General features: G+C 40.7%; 1 protein-coding gene and 1 long non-coding RNA gene across 4 annotated transcripts in view; one reads left to right on the forward strand and one right to left on the reverse strand.

The window, feature by feature from the left end:
* The window catches only part of UTP20 (UTP20, small subunit (SSU) processome component, homolog (yeast)), an 86,973-nt gene extending 81,172 nt beyond the window's left edge, over positions 1-5,801 (reverse strand). Inside the window, exons 1-6 of the mRNA XM_010853454.1 lie at positions 5,594-5,801; positions 4,618-4,698; positions 2,377-2,443; positions 2,130-2,262; positions 1,479-1,667; positions 553-634 (exon numbers count right to left, since the gene is read on the reverse strand). Coding sequence (XP_010851756.1) covers positions 553-634; positions 1,479-1,667; positions 2,130-2,262; positions 2,377-2,443; positions 4,618-4,698; positions 5,594-5,638 — 597 coding nt within the window. The 5' untranslated portion in view covers positions 5,639-5,801. The remainder of the gene's footprint in view (positions 1-552; positions 635-1,478; positions 1,668-2,129; positions 2,263-2,376; positions 2,444-4,617; positions 4,699-5,593) is intronic.
* Positions 5,802-5,854: 53 nt separating this feature from the next.
* The window catches only part of LOC104998338, a 22,635-nt gene continuing 6,883 nt past the window's right edge, over positions 5,855-21,606 (forward strand). The window contains exons 1-3 of one of the 3 annotated variants that reach the window (XR_826445.1): positions 5,855-5,946; positions 10,441-10,562; positions 13,698-13,824. This is a non-coding gene — a long non-coding RNA (uncharacterized LOC104998338). The other 2 variants (XR_826446.1, XR_826447.1) reach the window with 2 other exon arrangements.

Genomic DNA, 21,606 nt, shown 5'->3' on the forward strand with positions numbered 1-21,606 from the left:
AGATTTATATTTAAATGTAATAAGTAAAAAAATTCTGAAAAGAAAAGACACTTGCAATGATTTCAAACTACTGCGAGAGTACAGTAACATTTGTAATGTTACACAGGAGTGATTAATTCATTGGTATAATATGAAGGTATGTACCAAGAAAAACTATGTAAGGCAACATTCTATCTTTTATGAGTATAAAAGAAATTTAATAGCAATGATTTTATTATAAAAACTCTTATAAAAACAAAAACAAATGACACTATACAATCAGTTGCTTATAGGAAACTATTATAAAAATCCCTGTTAATCTCACTGTTCATGTATAGACTGACATGAATTAGAGAATGTATATACACCAAATAACAACAAAAGAAACAACCAAATTATTTCACATTAGTAAGCAAAAACAACCTTATGATGAGATAACCTCAAAACAGTAACAGGTTTCCATTTACATATATATATGTCAGTCCATAATAACCATATTGTAAAAGATATTGCCTTCTGTTCATCAGATTCTTGAGGATTAATGAGCAATAAACATACAATTATCAAACTAACCTTTCTCATCAAAAAAGTAAAGCTTTCAGCAGCAAAATTTCTTATATGTAGCTTTTTATGAGCCAGAAGTGTACTATACATGCTATAAATGAGAAAATAAGACATTTAATTAATCATTTAATAAAGATGTATTAATAGTACATGTCAATTATGTTCTTAATACTATGCAAGGAATGCAAGGAAGGTATAATAAAATAAGCAGTTTAAAATCTCATTTGATTACATGACACTCACATGTCAAATGGAGACTGAAGGTAACAGACATTAAAAGTTCTAGGATTGGTTGTTGTCAGTATCAATAAAAACTGCCTGGACTTCCCTGGTGGTGTAGCGGATGAAGAATCTGCCTGCCAAAGTAGGGACATGGGTTCCATTCCCGATCTGGGAAGATTCCACGTGCTACGGAGCAACTTAGCCCCTGTGTCGCAACTACTGAAGCCCAGGCACCTAGAGCCTGTGCTCCCACGCACTGAAGCTAGAGAGCAGCGCCTGTCTGCCACAACTGGAGAAAGCCTGTGTGCAGTAACAAAGGTCCAGTGTGGCCAAAAACTAAACAAATAAAAACTTCCCTTGACCAAAAGACAAAAACTTAACACAACTTAAACGCTAAAAACCATCATTGTAGAAGAGGATCACTCTTCTGAGGGGCTTCGAGCACACAGTTGTTTCCACAGAGGAAATCTCAGGTTCGACAAGTGCATATTGCTTTTGCTCTCAAAGCTGACACAGATGGCGAACAGGACTGACCGTAGAAGGGCATGAGAAATCTTTTGGAGATGATGGAAACATTCTTAAACTGGATTGTGGTGATCGTTGCATAACTTTATAAATTTACTAAACAGCACTGAATTATATACAAAATAAAATTTTAAAGCAAAAAAAAAAAGAAGAAAAAAAGAAAAACCTATATGAGAGAAAAGGGTTACCTGTATATATTGGACATGTCTTTCACCATCAGTCTCCAAAGGTACTTGTACAGATATGACAGAGAGGTGAAAGCCCATTCTAACAACTCCGTGTCCTGAGTCTCCAGGATTGAGGTGATGGTCAGAAAAAAATCCTGAAAATGGGGATAGAAGTCTGTCTGCAGATCTCGTGCCAACTGTACAACCAAACTGGATGAAAAAAATAAAGGAGGTAACTGATTCTGAGACATGAAGATCAAAAACCAAACACTACAAATCTAGTTCACAAATGAAAACCAATCGCCTACGATGAAAGGATTAATTGAACCTTCTAAACCAAGTCTCAAGAGAAGTATAAAATTTTTCATGTTTTAAGAGTTGAGCAAAGAAATCAGGCTACAGCAAGAAGATACATTCTATCACAAGTTACGGTCAATCATTCCAAAACTGTAAAAAATCAGGTTCTTATAAAAGTAGAGAAAGCAAAACAGTATATATCCCTAAGATTCTGCTTTACAGTAATGTACCAATATTTTAATCTAACAACAATAAAAAAAGGTAAATTCTTGCTTCTACATTACAAACACCAGATCTAAAGCACATGTAGCTATAAAGCAACCTTTCTTAAAATTCAGATAAATGTTGTCACCTTTTTCTCAACATGCTACTTACTCCAAAAGGGGTTGATAGGCATAACTGTTCTTGATTTGCAGGTGAGTCTTCAAACTCTGAACTATCTCATTTTGATGATACACCAGCTGATTGAATGACTGGCATTTGTCAATAACTTCTTTGTAAAATTTCCCTGGGTAGGGGGAAAAAAAAAAGTTCTACTTTTCTATCACACCACTCTTTAGCTGTTTTGACCATATTCAGTGCAAATGACAGGTGAATAAAATAGAAACAAAACAGAAAATACCAAAGTGTTCCGTCAGGTTCAATTCTCTCCACTTCAGCAGACCCTCAAAAAAGTAGGTTTCAACTTCCTGCCAAGATTAAAGCAGTCCATCAATCAGACAACTCAAAGAAAAACTATAATCAAGGTAAATAAGAATAAAGATACATTAATATTTTAAGACAATGATGATAGACAAGAGTTGAAAAACTCTTCTTAGTTTTTTTTTAGCAAATGGCATTAACTAACACACCTTAAAAAGCAATCAGGTATACAATATGGGCAGCAGATTTAAACATATGCAATAGTCACATTTAAAAAAAAACTTTTTATTTTTCTCACAATTTTAGGCCAAGAAAAATGTTGACTCTTACAGTTCTTTCATTCTGCTTTTCGAAATATGAATTGCTACACTCTTACAGAGAAGTAATCTGGCATTTCTATTAAAATTAAAAACAGGTCTGTCCTTTGACCCAGCGCTTCCATTTTTGGAGATATTCTTATAAAATTTGTGAATATATAAGTATAAAGATGCTCATTCAGCTTTATTGTGTGTGTGTGGGAATATAAAAAAGCCTAAATATCCAACAATAGGAAAATGGTTGGCATATACCTTATGGTCTACACATAAGATGATATACCATGTGTCTATCAAAAAAAATTATATCTATTACTGAATTAGAAGGATGTTGACAGTATTTTTTCAAAGTGAGAAAAGCAGGTTTTATAGTGAGGAATATGGTAGGAACCAATTTTTCTTAAGAGAAAAAAAACAAAAACAAAAACAAAAAACCTCTTTAAGTGTTTGCACATATTTATATGAAACTAAAGTTCTTACTTAGATGACTACCAAATCATCAAAAATGGTTGCCCTGACTCCAGTCATGCTTTTTCCTCCACATTAAAGCCAAAGAGATCTAAAACTTACACTTGGATCATGTCACACACTCCCCTGCCTTATAATCCTAGAATGATTTCCCACAGCTTCAGGATAAATTCAAACTTAGCTGGAGATGAAGTTTTTCATGGTCCTTGATTATCTCTTCAGCATTATCTTTCACCAGCTACCCCTTTCACCCATTCACAGTTACCATCAACACAAACATCCCACATCCAATTATAAGCGCACCAAAATGCTTTGCAGGTTCTTGAATGTGACATGCTCTCTTTAGCCTCTATTCCTTTACAAAGGTTTCTTCGTCAGCCTGAATCAGCCTTTCCTGCTTTCTTTGCCACGCTAAAACCCACAGAAACAAGACTCAATTCACGTAACACTTTGCCTACTTAACCTTTTTTGACACCTCACTTTACACCCCCAACGAATCTTGGTTAGGCTCCCTTCACTGTGAGCTCCCAAAGCATTATGTCCCTACCTAGATAACATCACTTAGCTGAACTCACATATTGGTAACACTGAATTCACATATTAGAGACAAGGCATTCAAAGTGACAGTGAGCAGAGCCTGACTAGAGTCAAGCGAAAAACTGTAAAAACTGAGGTTGAATCCCAAGTTGATGGCATGTTATAAAAATGTTGGTAGAGAAATGATGCAGTGATTTTTGAATACAGTTATGGCTGAATTACAGCATGGTCAGAAACGGAAAAAAGTTACATGGTCAAGCCCCCCTTTTTTTAAATAAATGAGGAAACTAAGCCCTAGTAAAGTAACTTGCTCAAAATCGCTTTATTTTTTAATTTAATTTTATTTTTAAACTTTACAATATTGTATTAGTTTTGCCAAATATCGAAATGAATCTGCCACAGGTATACATGTGTTCCCCATCCTGAACCCTCCTCCCTCCCCATACCATCCCTCTGGGTCGTCCCAGTGCACCAGCCTCAAGCATCCAGTATTGTGCATCGAACCTGGACTGGCTACTCGTAAAATCTCTTTAAAACTGTAGTTTCAGGAATACAGATCTGCAGTAGGGCTCAGAATGCATAAGCGAAGGGAGAGACTGGAGTCAGAGGCCACCTGAGAATCCAGTCAATTTCCTAACATCATCCAATAGAACTTTTGCAATGATGGAAAATGTTCCATATCTGCATTTGGTCAACATGGTAGCAACTAGCCACATACAGGACTGAGCACTAGAATTTTTTATTTAATTCTATCTAATCTGTCAAGTGTGGCTACTGTTTGAGACAGCACAGGTCTAATGCATTTCACGTTCATAAAAGAATGGCTTGAGAAATAATTCACGTCTCAGACTGAAAAACCAACTATGAGTACTTGAAGATCAGCTAATTTAACATTCTCTTACCTCGTCATAGCTTGCAGTTCTATCAATCCGGTGAATAATGTCGATATTCACATTCCCCAGTCGCTCAGCAAATGTAAGAAACTGAAGAGGAGGAGTATATTTAAAATACATTATCATTTTATACGTTTCACATCTTGAATATCTGTTTTAGTGCTATATAATCATATGTTGACAATTTCCTTGTGAAAGTATAAAGTTTAAAGCTTCCATATGCCGCCTCATGTTCTATCATTAGAAATGATGATACGCTTCACTTTCAATTTCAGACTTGTATTTTCAATCAATCATAAAATGTATAACTGAGTTTTACAACTAGAAGTAGACATCACTGATGAATCACAAAAGACAACTTTAAACAAACTGAACGGGCGTTAAACAAATGCACTGCACTACTATAGGAAGAAAATGAAATATTTCTATGAGTGTATTTGCAAAATGTTTAAAATCAAATTCCCCGGCTAGACTGTGTTAAAAGACAGCAATGTAGCCTCGCTAGATCTACTGCTAGGTTTCATTCATACCCTGCTGCAAGCACAGAATCTGGCGCAGTCGTTTCACCAACTGTATTTTTAAATATACACAGACCTACGGTTGTGGAGGAACAAAGAAACCCTCAAGAAACAAACAGAAAGCGGTGTTATCAGCCAGAAGCTGTAAGTCACTTACCTCCTCCACCGACCCGCCTCCCCAATTCGGTCTTCAAGGATAAAAGAGCAAAAATAAATTCCTAACCGGTTAGTCTGTGATACTGAATTTAATTCTGGTCTGAAAGGACCTCTCAAGCAGGCCAGACCCCACAAACCACAGCGGAAATCTGGAGTTCGGGTTTCCTTCCCCATCCCATTATTTACTACGCCAGGAGAGAGGAAGGCTCGTTTGCCAGAGCCTCCGGACAGGAGACTCCCGCTCGGTCCGGAGCACGGTACTCCTAGAATCCCGCTCAGAATCAGGCCCCCCGGCAAGTTCCCTCGCTCACCCGGTACGTGTTCTCGGTCTTGTGGGAAACCGGCTTTGGCTTCATGGCTGCAGAGGGGCAGCGGCCCGCGAAGATCTCGGGAAGGGTCGAAGGGATGCTACAGGCTGTAGAGAAGGAAAAGTGGTTCACACACTTGCACTCCCACGTACTTAGACTATCTCACGTGCGGCTTGACTTAGTGGGGGCCGCCATATTGGAAACGGGGAAGAGCCTGGGCGGATCACGTGAACGGAAGTAGCGGACGGAGCAGGCGCGCCAGTCCCCAGAGCCTTCTGGGAACGGCAGAGTGTCTGAGTGAGTAGGTGGGTGTGGAAGTTTATCCGCTGTCTTGAGCGAAGGTTTATAAGAAAAAGGTGCGTTTTTATTATAAAAGAAAATACGCCCATCGTCATTAACAGCTGACCATCACTAACCCTTACTATGTACCCTACACCGAGCAAAGTTCTTTACCTTCATGCTTTCACAGTAAAGCGCATTGTGAACGTTCAGTTCAGTCGCTCAGCCGCGTCCGACTCCTCGCGACCACATGATGATTCGAAATGTACATATTTTTAAGTCTCTTTAGCCTACGAAGAAAGCAAGGATTAGCAACCGGTAAGTGGCAGTCTGGCAGAGGTCACTCGGCTTCAAAGTCTGATATTCTTAACACGCCTGTCAACGCAGGAGATGTAAGAGACGCGGCTTCAATCCCTGGGTTGGGAAGATCTCCTGGAGAAGGGCATGGCAACCTACTCCAGTATTCTCGCCTGAAGAATGCGATGGACAGAGAAGGCTGGAGGGCTACTAGTCTGTAGGGTCGCAAAAAGTTGGACAGAACTGAAGCGACGTAGCACGCACACATAGCACAGTAACTCATGGTTTTATGCACAACCAATTAGCTTTTTGTTATTTTCTTACCAGTTTTATGTCCTGTTGTTAAACATAATTATATGAACAGGTGTGTGTGTGTGTGTGTGTGAGAGAGAGAGAGAGGTTTTTTCACTTAATTCAATGTTTCTGGAGAGTCGGCTATGGCCTGTGCTCTGCTCTATTTGAACTGTTGTGTTGGAGAAGACTCTTGAGAGTCCCTTGGCTTGCAAGGAGCTCAAAACAGTCAATCCTAAAGGAAATCAACCCTGAATATTCATTGGAGCTGAAAGCTCAGATACTCTGTCCACCTGATGCAAAGAACTGACTCAGAAAAGATCCTGATGCTGGGAAAGATTGAAGGCAGGAGGAGAAAGGAACAGCAGAGGATGAGATGGTTGGATGGCATCGCCTAGTGGGTGGACATACCTTTGAGCAAGCTCAGGGAGTTGGTAGTGGACAGGGGAGTTGGTGATGGATAGGGAAACCTGGCATGCTGCAGTCCATGGGGTAGCAAAGAGTCAGACACAACTGAGCGACTGAGCTGAACTGAATAATATTACTATTAATAGTAATTTTGTTTGGAAATGTTTATTCTGGGGTGCTTACATCGTAAATACCCAAGGAGAGATATTCAAACTGAATATATTCCTGCCTAGTCATGTATGGATGTGACAGTTGGAATGAGAAGAAAGCTGAGCACCGAGGAATTGATGCTTTTGAACTGTGGTGTTGGAGAAGACTCTTGAGAGTCCCTTGGACTGCAAGGAGATCCAACCAGTCCATTCTAAAGGAGATCAGTCCTGGGTATTCTTTGGAAGGAATGACGCTAAAGCCACCTCATGCGAAGAGTTGACTCATTGGAAAAGACTGATGCTGGGAGGGATTGGGGGCAAGAGAAGAAGGGGACGACAGAGGATGAGATGGCTGGATGGCATCATCGACTCGATGGATGTGAGTTTGAGTGAACTCCAGGAGTTGGTGATGGACAGGGAGGCCTGGTGTGCTGCAATTCATGGGGTCACAAAGAGTCGGACACGACTAAGCGACTGAACTGAACTGAGTGCTCAGTGTATAGGTCAGGGCGGGAGGTGTGAGTTAAATACACTTAACTGAAAGTGCAAAGTTATTTAAAGCCATGGAACTGAATAAGATGATTTAGGGAGAGAGTGATGTAAAGGAGAAGGAAGAAGAGAAGAGAACCCAAGTTGATCAATAGAATGCTCCAACATTTAGCAGCAGCCAGAAGGGTGACAGGAAAGAGAGTCATTGACATAGAAACAGACTAGTCCTGGGCTAGAAGCACAGCCAGTCACCAACTATAGTGAAAACCAAGGAGAGAGAAGTAGCTGCTGGATCTGACAAGGTTATGGTCACTGGTGACTTTGAGAAGTACTGTCCAGTGTGGAGGAAAAGAAAGAAAGGAAGTGAGCGAAATATGTATGGTGAAGAAATAAAGTCGATATTGTACTTTTATATTGTTATTGACATTACATGTTTTTCCATGTTGTCACAGGGTTGTAAAAATTTTTTAATGTCTCCATACATGTATGAGACTTTTTAAAAAAGTTTTCATAGGAGTATACTTGATTTACAATGTTGCATTAGTTTCAGGTGAGTAACAAAGTGGATCAGTTTTACATATACTGTTTTTAAAATTCTTTCCCTCTATAGTCAATTACCTCCCTGGTGGCTCAGAGGTTAAAGTGTCTGCTTCCAATGAGGGAGACCCAGGTTTGATCCCTGGGTTGGGAAGATCCCCTGAAGAAGGAAATGGTAACCCACTCCACTATTCTTGCCTGGAGAATCCTATGGACAGAGAAGCCTGGTAGGCTACAGTCCACAGGGTCGCAAAGAATTGGACACAACTGAGCAACTTCACCTTCACCTTGATAGTCAATTACAGAGTATTGAGTAGAGTTCCCTGTGCTATTGAGTTTTACTTTTTAATAATAAAATATAGAAGCACCCAATGTTTGGCTGGCTTCCAGTAGGCTAATTGACTTTTTTTTCTGTAGGTGGTTGTTCACTTTGTTGGATCACAGATTCTATAAGGAAGTCTAAGAAAGTTGTAGACTTTTCTCTTCAGAAAAATGCTAATAAACTCATTCACACTAAAATGCATAGATGATTTCAGAATTAGAAGTCTTCAGTTACCTGAGGGTAAGAGCCCATACTCTAAGCAATGTTCCCAACCTGTTTTTAAAATTATCCCCAGATAATTGTGTCCTTTTCCTTCTCTGTTATTTAGTTTTTGTAATGAAGTTAATGGGACAATAAGGAGTAGAGAGAAACATGAAAATCTAAAAGCTGACACTTGCAAGTTGTATATTGCATTATTACTCCTTATATGATCCTTGTATATTAACAGCTCTGGTTGAACTGTTTATTAATACACCGTAGTGGTTAAGAGCATAGATGCTAGAACCAGTTTACCTGAATTTTATTGAATCTTAGCTCTGCCATTTATTCCTGGTGTGGTTTGGGGGAAAGTTACCCTCTCTGAGCATCAATTCCTTCTATGTAAATGGAGCTAACAAAAAGTACATACATACATAGGGGTTGTTGTACAGAGTTAAGAAGCTAATGGATGAAAGGTACCAGGTACCATAACTGCACAAGCTTTCACAAGTTATCTAACCTACCTGAGACCCAACTTCCTGACCTATTAAAAAGAAGTGATATTAATAATGATACCATTTTTAAAAGGAATTGTATTGGCACAGAGGATGGAATAAATGTTTGCTGAATGGATAAATGCTCTACTATCTTGCTACTCGACAAGTTCCGTAAGGGCAGAAACCATGGACTTTTTCAACTTTGTGTCACCAGTGCATCCTCTGAACTTGAGGTTAATGAGTGTCTGTTGAATTAACAAAGTGTACATTTTGTTTAACCCTGACAAACTCAAAGAGTAATGTAACTTCCTACATTGGACGTGGTTTGTGTCACAGGATTTTTAATATTTCTCCCAAAGCTGTTTCTTAGGTTCTATAGAATATCCAAAGCAGCCCTGAAAAGCACCACTGTTTACTTAGGAATCTGCTTGCCCTCAGCTATTGCCCTCTATGCCAACATCTTCAATACTCCATGCCATCCTCTGTTCCCTTTTACCACAATGGTTCTGCCTGCCCCATCCCTTCCAGCCAGTTCACTTAGACAAATTCTTTCATTTCTTCCTCCATAAGCTCGATTGGGAAGTCTTGGCAATTTTGCTCTTTAATCTTTGTTTCCTCAGTGCCCTCTAATTTAAAGCCCAGGGATTACAAGAATGCAAGGAGTTTGCCTAGCTACGTGAACCTCAGTTTACTCATCCACAAATTAGGGGTAATACTAGTGCCCCTCATGGAGTTGTTCTGAAGAGTCAGTAACCTAATACTTTGGTTATCAAATTGTGGTCCCCAACCAGCAACATCAACACTGTTTAGGAACTTGTTAGGTGTGAATTCTGAGGCTTCACCCCAAACCTGTCGAATCAGAAACTGGGGATGAGATATTTTTATTACCTATTTGCTATTGTCATTATTTTATTCTCCTATCCATATCACCAGGATAGGTTGTATTATCCTCACTTTAAAGATAAGGGATCTGAAGTTCAGAGGACTTCTAAGCAGTGGAAGCATTTGTATTTGGGTCTTCCAGTGTTTTTTTTTTTTTTTTACTGCCCCACTTTTTTTTTTTTAACTTTTTACTTTATATTGGAATATAGTTGATTAACAATGCTGTGTTAGTTTCCATACAGCAGAGTGATTGACCTGTACCTGTACATGTGGCTATTCTTTTTCGAATTCTTTTGCCATTTACCTTGTTGTGTAGTATTGAGCAAGGTTCCCTGTGCTATACAGTAGGTTTTTGCTTTCTATTTTAAATATAGCAGTGTTGCCCCACATCTTAAGAGTGTGAACTAGGAGGGACAGACTTAGAGAAATAAATGCATGGATGTTGTGGTGGACATTTGTAGAGTTCTTGACAGTGTGTGTTCTCTCTTCTTCTTGAAACAGCATCCTGATTTTCCCTTCAGGACTCACTCTTCCCTCATTCTCAGTATCTGAAGTTCAGATTAGACACCTAGGAGGGCATGTGTCCTAAGAAGTATTTCTTTGACCAACTAACTGGTTCAGAGGTAAGTATGTGTCCTAAACTGGACCAAGAGCCCTATCTGGAAGTTTTGTTAGAGCTGTTGGGAAAGAGGTGCTTCTTTTTCCTGGATTTTGCAAGATGATAGTAGCCTTAAGCTGTTGGTGGCCATTGTGTGACTTCATGGAGAAGTCCGCCTGAGAATTTACTGTCCAAAGTAAATGAGAGAGAGAGAGAAGGGAGAAAGGGTGAGGGAGGGAAGGAGATTAAGATGAGCTTACGTGAGCCAATGGATCCCTCTATCCAGTTCTTGGTCTTTTCAGTTGCCCTAGTTAACAGATTGCCCCTTTGTGTGCTTAAGTCAATTTTAATTGGGTTCTGTCACTTTCACCCAAAATGATACTTAATACATCTGATTTAAACTTTTTGTGTTGCTGATAAATAAGACTGGAAACTTAAGCCTTCCTTTCAATGCAAATGTTTATATGGTGAGTCAGAGTCAAAAAAAAAATCAAAGACAAAATCTTGATAATAGGAGTCAGTGATAGACTGGAAAGAATATTAGACCAGGAGTCATAAAATCTGGTTTCTAATCCTGGGAGGTTCACTCAACTGTGTGACTTTGTAAAATTAATGCTGCTCTGAAAGAAGTAATGTATACATATGTGCTTTGAATGTTCCATTGAAGTCAAATAATTATTAGAGTTTCTCCTTAAACTTCTTACATGTATAGAATGGTACATTTTCAGTTAATTTAGTGGTGGAGGTAGAGAAGGAGATGCTTCTTGGTTTCTTACGTACTGCTCTTTGATCTGGGTGATAGAATACTTTAAAGATACATTTAAAAATACATCTTAAGAGAATGGAAAGGCAAGTCACAGACTGGGAAAAATATTTTAAAAACATATATCTGATAAAATATGTGTATCCAAAATGCACAGAGAACTCTTATAATTCAGAAATAAAAAGAACTGAGTTAAAAATGGGTAAAAGATGTTAACAGACACCTCACCAAAGAAGATATACAGATAGAAAATAAGTGAATGAAAGATGTTCAACATCGTATGTCATTAGACAGTTGCCTATGTGTTAAATTGACTAAACTGTAAAACAGGGGTCTCCAGCCCCCATACCACAGACCGTACCAGTCTGTAGCCTGTTAGGAATGGGGCCACACAACAGGAAGTGAGTGGTCGTCTTCCACGAAACCAGTCCCTGGTGTCAAAAAGGTTGGGGACTAGACTACTGCTCTAAAATATTGGCAACACTAAATCCTGGAGAGGAGCAAAACAAACTCTCATTCATTGCTGGTGGGAATGCACAATGGTATAGCCACTTTGGGAGACAGTTACCTACTTTTTGTAAAGCTAAACATAGGCTTATCGTATGATCCCCCTGTCACTCTCCTAGGTATTTAACTAAATGACTTGGAAATTTATGTCCACACAAACCTGCATATGGATGTTTATAACAGCTTTACTCATAATTGCCAAAATTTGGACGCATTCAAGATGTCCTTCAATAGGTGAATGGATGAACAAACTATGGTACATCCTTAAATATAGTATTGTTCATCGATGAATCTGAAAAAGAATGGATATATGTATATATATATGACTGAAGCACTTTGCTATACACCTGAAAATAACACAACATTGTGAATCAACTATACCCCAATATAAAATAAAAATTCAATTAAAAAAATGAGCTATCTGGTTTCAAAAAAAAAATGAAAGAAGCTTAAATACATATTGCTAAGTTTAAAAAGCCCATTTGAAAAAGCTGCATACTGTGTGACTCCAACTTCATGACATTCTAGAAAAGGGAAAATTATAGAAACAATAAAAAGATTGGCGGTTACCAGGGGCTGGGAGGAGGGGGCAAATGGTGAAGCACAGCTGGGTTTAGGGCAGTGAATCTATTCTGCATCATACCATAATGGTGGATACATGACTTTATGCATTTGAGAGTACTCACACAATAGTAGAACACAAAGAGTGAACCCTCAGTTAAATACAGACTTTAGTTAGTAACAGTGTATCATTATGGGCTCGTCCATTGTAACAAGCATGCCACAGTAATGCAATGCAATTAATACTCAGGGACAGACTTCCCTGATGGTCCAGTAGCTAAGACTGCACTGCCAGTGCAGGAGGCCCAGGTTTGATCCCTGGTCAGGGAACTAGATCCCACATACTGCGACTAAGAGTTTGCATGCTGCAGCTATTAATAAAAAATACCACGTGCCACAACTAAAAAAGGAAAAGAACCTGCATGCTGCAACAAAAACCAAAGATTTTGCATGCCTGCAAAGAAGACCCAGTATAGCCAAATAAATAAATAAAAATTTTTAAAAAATGGGGGAAATTGTATGGGAAGGGAAAGTTGGCACACAGGAGTTCTCTACGCTTTCTGTTCAAGTTTTCTGTAAACTTAAAGCTGCTCCGAAAATAAAGACCATTAACTTAAAAAAAGTTGCATCTCCTCCTAACTCCTTCTTGTAAACCCAGAGTTCTTTGGAGAACATCATGCCTACTTGAGATGGGATCTGGAAAGACAACATCCTGCTCTTGAATCCTGGGAGCTCCAAGAGGAAGTCGCATCAGAATCTCATTAACACTGGAAACGAGGAAAATTTGGATCTGTGTGATTCAGAGTGAAAGAGAAGCAAGTGACTCAGAATGCCAGATAGGGAAAAAAGTCTATTTACATACTCAGTGAATTTCTATTGAGTGCCAGCTATATGTCAGAAACTGATCTAAAGGCTTAAGAGACAATAGTAAACAAATGAATTCCCTGTCTTCATGGGGCTTGTGTTCCAGTGTGGGGAAATAAAAAATAAATATGTAAATGATGTTAATCTATAGTAGATCATCAGATGGCAATAAATGCTATGGAGATGAATATACTAAGTGGAGAGTGTGGCAGAAACTTTTAACTATTCCACAGAATTCATTCCCCTTTTCATTTTTTAGAAAAAAACCCCTCTCTCAGCTTTTGACTGATAACATGGCTATGGCATTAGAGTCTGCATTTCCCCTGCCTTCATTTTGCACCTGGATATATAGTGCTGTGACAAGTTCAATTCAGTGGGGTATGAGTGGCAGGGTTTTGTGTAACTTTCAGGTCATTAACTGAAGGATAAAGTCACTTTCCTCGTATCCTTTCTTTCTCCTTCCAGCTGGCTAGGAGATGGCACTGACTGGAGCATCCTTGGAAGCCAAGTATGGAAGATGACAGAGCCCCCAGATTTAGAGTGCTCAATTACTGAGTATTATACAAGAAGGAAGTAAACTAACATAAGCCATTTTGGGTTTGGATCTCATTTCTGGGTCAGGGGACAGGACAGGCTACTTACTCCAGTATTCTTGCTCTTCCCTGGTGGCTCAGCTGGTAAAGAATCCACCTGCAGTGTGGGAGACCTGGGTTCAATCCCTGGTTGGGAAGATCCCCTGGAGAAGTAAATGGCTACCCACTACAGTATTCTGGCCTGGAAAATTCCATAGACTGCCTAGTCCATGGAGTTGCAAAGAGTCGGAGATGACTGAGCAACTTTTACTTTCATTGCAGCTTAGCTGGTACTTAATTTGGAGAGCACCAGAGCAAAGTGGGGGAGGATTTGCAATGTTATATAAGGTAATCAGGGAAACAGAAGCATGAAGGAAGGGAGGGAGGGAACCATGGACATGAAGATAATTCCAGGCAGAAGAACAAGTGCAAAGGCCCTGAGGCAGTATTGAGCTTCAGTCTGGTCCAGGAATAGCCAGAGGTCTAGCATGTCAGGAACACAGCAAGTAGGAGAGGAAGTCAGAGGGTTGAAGAGCAGATCACATATAGCAGGTTATAGATCATACTAGGAGATTGCTGAAATGGCCTCTTAGAAAGAGTGGACAAGGTCCCAGGGCATGGACGATGAAAGAAGGTCCATGGAAGATGAAATCACCAGATGCCTTATAGGAGCAGTGAAAGAAGACTACTATGCATTTCTCAGTCATCTGTAAGTTGATTTATGCTTGTATTCATGGGGAATTATAGAGACAAAGAGATTATGATTTCACTATATACTCTTGGATGTATTCTATTAAACAGATACTGTATTTGTAATCAAATGCTGTCTGGGCAGGTGCGTTTTCCAGAGATTCAGTGGGGATTTAATCTAAATGATGAGTAATCTTCCACCAAGAATGACCACAACCCAATGCCCAGGAATATCTTTGTCACAAGAGCTATGCAGTCACAGTGTTACAAGCATTCCCCATTTTACAGGCTAGGGTAACCCAGAGAAATCAAATGACTCACTTGAGATGACACAGGAAATTAATGGCAGAATTGGGAACTAGAATCCAGGTGTCCTGATCCCCAATTTAATATGCTTCCCATTACAATTAACTTTACTTCATGCTAACTACAAAAGATGATGGTGGATATTTCAAATCACAAAACAATCCTAATGACATTTGCCACTGGATTTGGCAGTATTCTTGCTTGGAAAATCCCATGGATGGAGGAGCTTGGTGGGCTTGGTGGGCTTCAGTCCATAGGGTTGCAGAGTCAGACACGACTGAATGACTTAACAACGCTTTGGTTGAGGGATCCATTCTTTTGTCAGCAGCAGATTTTCTTCCTCTAATGATTCTTTGTCTAAAGCACTGTGGAATGAAAAACTGCCTTGATTGCACACAGTCAGATAATCTTGATGGAGATAGTGTTAATAAGGCCTTTTATTTATAAAGGACTTGAAGATTTGTAAGAAATTTAACATCTGTCAACTCCTCTGATCCTTACAGCATCCCTGCAAGGTAAACAGGGTAGATATAAGTTCTGTCACATTACAGATGAAATTAGGTAGTCCCAGAAATGAGAAGTGACTCAGCTGAGGTCACGCATCTCTGACTGATGATGCCAGATTTTCTCGCTCCAGGTTCAAAAGACTTCTTGCAACATGTATCCACCCAGATGATTAATAGCTGATACTTTATAGCTCTTGCTATGAATCAGGTACTCTTCTGTGTTTTGCATATTATGACTCACTTACTTGTCTTACAAGGTAAATTCTATTGTTATTCCCATTAGTGTTGGGAAAACTGAGACTGAGTTACTTACCCAAAGTCAGTTTCATAAAGCAGTCAGAGCTGGAACCCAAATATATGCAGACTGTATCCAGAACCTGTGCTTTTGGCCACTGCACTGTACTACCTCTCCAGTTACAACTCTGAAGCCATTTTATGATTCAGGTAGCTCATGGGCACACATCAGGAGTCTGTGAGATGAAATTAAGATACCTCATAGTTCCAGTGACTGTCCTAAGCCCGTCTTTAATGTGAACGGCCTCTTGATCATTATCTACATATATGATAGATGTAATCAAGATTTGATTTGTAGACCATTCTTCTGGGTGGGATGGAAGAAAACTTGTGCATAACAATAGCTATTCTGGCATCAGTGTTGAAAAGTTTATACAGATAGTGAACCATGTATGTTTTGCAAAAGAATCAGTGCTGAGAAGTCATTGCTTCACTCTCTTTTCTTTAATTCATTAGTAATATCAAGGAGTAGAGAAGAATATAGACAAGTATAGAAGTCTATTCAATAGAATACAGTGCAAGTAGCATGTGACAGTTCTGAACCTAGATCTTGCACTCTTCCAGGCTCTCTTAGGCCTTTACCAGGGCAATCAAAAAGCCCAAGCTAGCCTTTTGGGTGATGAGAGACTACATGAAGAAAGCCTTGTAGCCAAGTCATCTAAAGCCAAGGCCATGCATGCATACATGCGAAGTCACTTCAGTCGTGTCTGACTCTGCAACTCTGTGGACTGTAATCTGTGAGGCTCCTTTGTCCATTGGCTTCTCCAAGCAAGAATACTACAGTGGGTTGCCATGTCTTCCTCTAAGGGATCTTCCTGACCCAGGGATTACACCTGCATCTTTTATTTCTCCTGTATTGGCAGGTGGGTTCTTTACCATTAGTGCCACCTGGGAAGCCAAGGTCATGCATAGTATTCATCTGTTCTTTTGATAGCACTACTTTAATTTTCTTTTAGGGAACCCCCTCTTTATTTATTCTTAGTCCATGTGTTTTTATCACCAACCCATCTCCTATCTCTGGGTTGGATGAAAGTGATCCAGACCCAGGCACAGTGTATTGCCCTAAAAAAACAAAGTAGTTGATCAGGGATAGGTGTGTGATTCTAGTCAGTCCAGTGAAAGTTGTCCCTCATATGTTTACCTGAAATATTAGAATACAGGCGTCCTTGGTGGCTCAATTAAAGAGTCTGTCTGCAATGCAGGAGACCTGGGTTTGATCCCTGGATCAGGAAGATCCCCTGGAGAAGGAAATGGCAACCCTCTCCAGTATTCTTGTCTGGAAAATCCCAGGGACTGAGGAGCCTGATGAGCTATACCCCTTGGCGTCACAAAGAGTCAGACACGACTAACACACACACACACAGAAAACAGAAACTCTCTTTCTATTTAACTAATAGAATATAACCTAGAGGCTGCTGGTGGCCCTCCTGACCCATGAGGGAATATTTGCATGAAAATGAAACTAAGATAAAAGTAGAGCCAAGAGATGGGGAGAGTCAAGTTCCCAATAACAAATTAGGGCATCTAGATCTAGCTGTGTCTACTCTTGGACTTTTAAATAATGTGTGTGCATGCTCAGTCATGTCTGACTCTTTGCGACCTGACCCCACTGACTGCACTCCGTCAGGCTTCTCCGTCCATGGGATTTTCCAGGCAAGAATACTGGAGTGGGTTACCATTTCCTTCTCCAGGGGATCTTCCTGACACAGGGGTTGAACCCATGTCTTCTGTGTCTCCTGCATTGGTAGGTGGATTCTTTACCACTGAACCACTTGGGAAGCCCATATGAACCAATAAATTCCCTTATGTGTTTAAGCAAATCTTAGATTTCTGTCACTTGCAACCTAGATTAATTTTCCTGATTAATTGTTCTGGTTAATACTGGCATAATTCATACATTAGACTTTCTGCTTTGCCTGAAAGCAAACTGTATCAGTTAACTATTGACACAAGAAAGCTGCATAAAAAACAGCCACAGTGGCATGCAACAAGGCTGTGGCTGGATGGTTCTCATGTTCTGGGTTGGTCGTGGCTGATCTTGGCTGGGCTTGTTGGTGCTGGTGGTCTGCTGACCAACTAGGGGATGGCTAATCTAGCATGGCCTTGGCTTGGGTGACTTGGCTACATACCTCTGCATCATGTGGTCTCTCTTCGTCAAGCAAGCCAGCTAGCTTGGGCTTGACTCATGGCCAAGAAGAGGCCTGAGAGAGCCTGAAAGAATGCAAGACCTAGGCTCAGAACTTTACACACCACTGTCACCTTACTCTGTTTGGCAAAGCAAGTAGCAAGAATAGCTCATATTCAGTGGGTGGGGAAATAGTCCATCTCTTGATGGGAAGAGCTACAAATTCCCATTGCAAAGGGCAAAGCTACAGGGAGGAGCCAAGGATTAGAGCCATTTTTGCAGTCAGTCACCACACTCATCCTTGTTGCATTTGATACAATGGTAGTAAAGACATAGGGAGAAGGCAATGGCAACCCACTCCAGTCCTCTTGCCTGGAAAATCCCATGGGCAGAGGAGCCTGGTAGGGTGCAGTCCATGGGGTTGCTAAGAGTCGGACACGACTGAGCGACTTCACTTCACTTTCCACTTTCATGCATTGGAGAAGGAAATGGCAACCCACTCCAGTGTTCTTGCCTGGAGAATTCCAGGGACAGGGGAGCCTGGTGGGCTGCTGTCTATTGGGTCGCACAGAGTTGTACGCGACTGAAGCGACTTAGCAGCAGCAGCAGCAGTAAAGAGATAAGTAAATGGGGGCTAGCACTTACCAGTTGCTCACCAAAGGTAGCATGTTCTTTCAGTGCAGGAGATGATGCTCCCCTGGGAAGACCATAGCCTTGACTACACGGACCTTTGTGGGCAGAATGATGTCTGCTTTTCAACACACTGTCTAGGTTTGTTGTAGCTTTCCTGCCAAAATGGTAGCAGATCTCTGGCTCTGAGGCAATGAAGTTGAAAATTAGGATCCCCCTGAATTTTGCTTCTCAGGTCTTTCTGTCAGTTTCATAAGCACCCAATTGCCTGTGTTAAATACCCTTCTGCTTGAAATATCTAGAGTGATATCTGTTTTCCCTATAGGTATCTACATGATACAGACTTCAAATTCTGGACTCTAAACTGTCGTCTCTCACAGTTGTTAGCCTTATTATTATCCACTTTTTTCATGTTCCCAGCCTGCTGCCTCACAGCCTACCCTCTTGCCCACACACCTAGCATACCCTTAGGAAGAGAGCTCTGCTTCTTATTGCTGAGAAAAAAGAATGTGTTAGGTATGACCTCCCTCAGCTATTCTGTCTCTCCACTTGGAACTGTAGCTGCCCTTTTTGTTTCCTTCTGCTCCATCTGTACTTCTGGGGTAGAAAAAGGATAAGACTTTTATGTGGTACATGGCACCTTTTATTTACCATTTTAACCTAATTTTCTGCTGTTTTTCATATGTGCCTATACTAATTATGGTAGACTGACCGCACTGAAAAATAAAAAAAGATGGAATTGTTGCTGTAACAAAAGACCCCAAAATCTGTAGTAGCTCAAACACAGTAAAAGTTTATTTCCTGCTCAAATAACAGTGCTGGGCACGTGAATAATCAATGGGACAAGCCCTCCTCTATTTAGGGACCCAAATTGATGGAAACCCAACCGTTTTCAAGATGTGCTTTTCAGTGTCACCTTTCCAGACATCCAGGAGGGGAAAAGCATATGAGGGATATATATACAGAGTTTTTTGTGGGTCAGGTCTAGAAATGTCTTTTTTATTCCCATTCCATTAGCTAGAATTCAGTCACATGGCTATACCTAACTGCAAAGGAGGTTGGGAAATGTAGTCCAGCTATGTGAAAGCTGAGCGCCGAATAGTTGATGCTTTTGAACTGTGGTGTTGGAGAAGACTCTTGAAAGTCCCTTGGACTGCACAGAGATAAAACCAGTCAATACTAAAGAAAATCAGTCCTGAATATTCATTGAAAGGGTTGATGTTGAAGCTCCAATACTTTGGCCACCTGATGTGAAGAACTGACTCACTGAAAAAGACCCTGATGCTGGGAAAGATTGAGGGCAGGAGGAGAAGGGTACAACAGAGAATGAGATGGTTGGATGGCATCACTGATTCGATGGACATGAGTTTGAGCAGGCTCTGGGAGTTAGTGATGGACAGGGAAGCCTGGCGTGCTTCCATCCATAGGGTCACAAAGAATCAGACATGACTGAATGAATGAACTATGTGTCCAGGAGGAAGGGAAAAAATGGATTTTGGTGAATATCAGTCTGTGCCATTATGCCTTAAACCTTGGAAAACTTAATTTTTCAACTGTTCAACTTTGTCTCTTCTAAATTAAGGATAATAAAAGCATCTCTTTAGGGCTGTTGTAAGGATTAAATGTATTATACTATAATTCTTAGAATAGGGCCTGGCACATAGGCAGCATCCATCCATAACCATCAGTGTTACCTGTTGTCATTGTTATCATTATCATCATCATCATCCATAGAGACTCAGCTTAAATATTACTTCCTAAGTAAAGTCTTGGTTCTCCCCTTCTTCTCCTGCCCATTTCTTGCCCAGAGTTACATTGTATTATAACTGTTTTATGATTGGTGCCTCCCCTACATGCTTCTTGAGGGCAAGAAGTGTGTTTGCTGCTGCTGCTAAGTCGCTTCAGTCGTGTCTGACTCTGTGTGACCCCCACGGACTGCATCCTACCAGGCTTCTCCATCCATGGGATTCTCCAGGCAAGAACACTGGAGTCGGTTGCCATTTCCTTCTCCAATGCATGAAAGTGGAAAGTGTGTTTAGTTCTTTTTATATCTCAAGTATCTGGCATAGTGCCTGGGGTATGATAGTATTCACTAATATTTATTGAAGGAGGAAAAGGGGAAGGGGAGGAAGGGGAAAAAAGGAGAAGGAGGGAGAAAGGGAAGGAGGGAGGGAGTAACGAAGAAAGGAAGGAAAACCATGCAAGGGTCAACATCTTGCCAACGGTAGATTCATGAAAGGGCAGCCTGATACACTGCATAGCAGCTTTAGTTGCTACCATATCCCAGATCCCAGAGGCTCTGAGCTGCTGCCAGCTCAGGGTCCAAGCTTCAAACCCTGTGCTGACTGCCCTGTGCACCACCTCTCATCCTCTCAGCCCAGCTTTACTCCAGCCATTGCTACAACACTCAGGCTGCCAGAGGTGTAAGCCTACCGTCCCTCGCCTCAGATGTTTGCATCTCATTCTGCCCTGGGCTTGCTGTCCATTTCTTTCTTGGACACCTGCAGAAATGTATTTTGGCTTTCACATATGCAAACAATGCAAGTGTGAGGGAGGTGGCATGTTGTGGGGCAACTTAACCATCGAAGGAGAGGAGCTAGTGGATAAATGTTCCTTTTTTCCAGCTCTTGGGCAGTTGATTCTGGTAGGGTGAAAACTTGTCCTGTTTTCCTTGCACTTTCCTGGTTTTTCCTCTGAGAGTCCCACATGGCTGGAACCCACTAATTCTGAAAGGAATTCTACAAGACTCTTCATGAGGTTCTGGTGGGGGTCAAGTGCCAGGTGCCCAGAGCTCAGTAACACACCTGGACTGCCTTTCCCTACTTACTTTGATGCAAGCCCTGTCTCAGGCTCTGCTTTCTGTTGGTGTTTGAATTGGGCAGCCCTGAGCTATTTCAAATCCTGAAAGATGATGCTGTGAAAGTGCTGCACTCAATATGCCAGCACATTTGGAAAACTCAGCAGTGGCCACAGGACTGGAAAAGGTCAGTTTTCATTCCAATCCCAAAGAAAGGCAATGCCAAAGAGTGCTCAAACTACCGCATAATTGCACTCATCTCACACACTAGTAAAGTAATGCTCAAAATTCTCCAAGCCAGGCTTCAGCAATATGTGAACCATGAACTTCCTGATGTTCAAGCTGGTTTTAGAAAAGGCAGAGGAACCAGAGATCAAATTGCCAACATCCACTGGATCATAGAAAAAGCAAGAGAGTTCCAGAAAAACCTCTATTTCTGCTTTATTGACTATGC

Source organism: Bison bison, unplaced genomic scaffold (assembly GCF_000754665.1).
Source record: "Bison bison bison isolate TAMUID 2011002044 unplaced genomic scaffold, Bison_UMD1.0 scf7180017864327, whole genome shotgun sequence".
In the NCBI taxonomy this organism is placed as follows: Eukaryota; Metazoa; Chordata; class Mammalia; order Artiodactyla; family Bovidae; genus Bison; species Bison bison.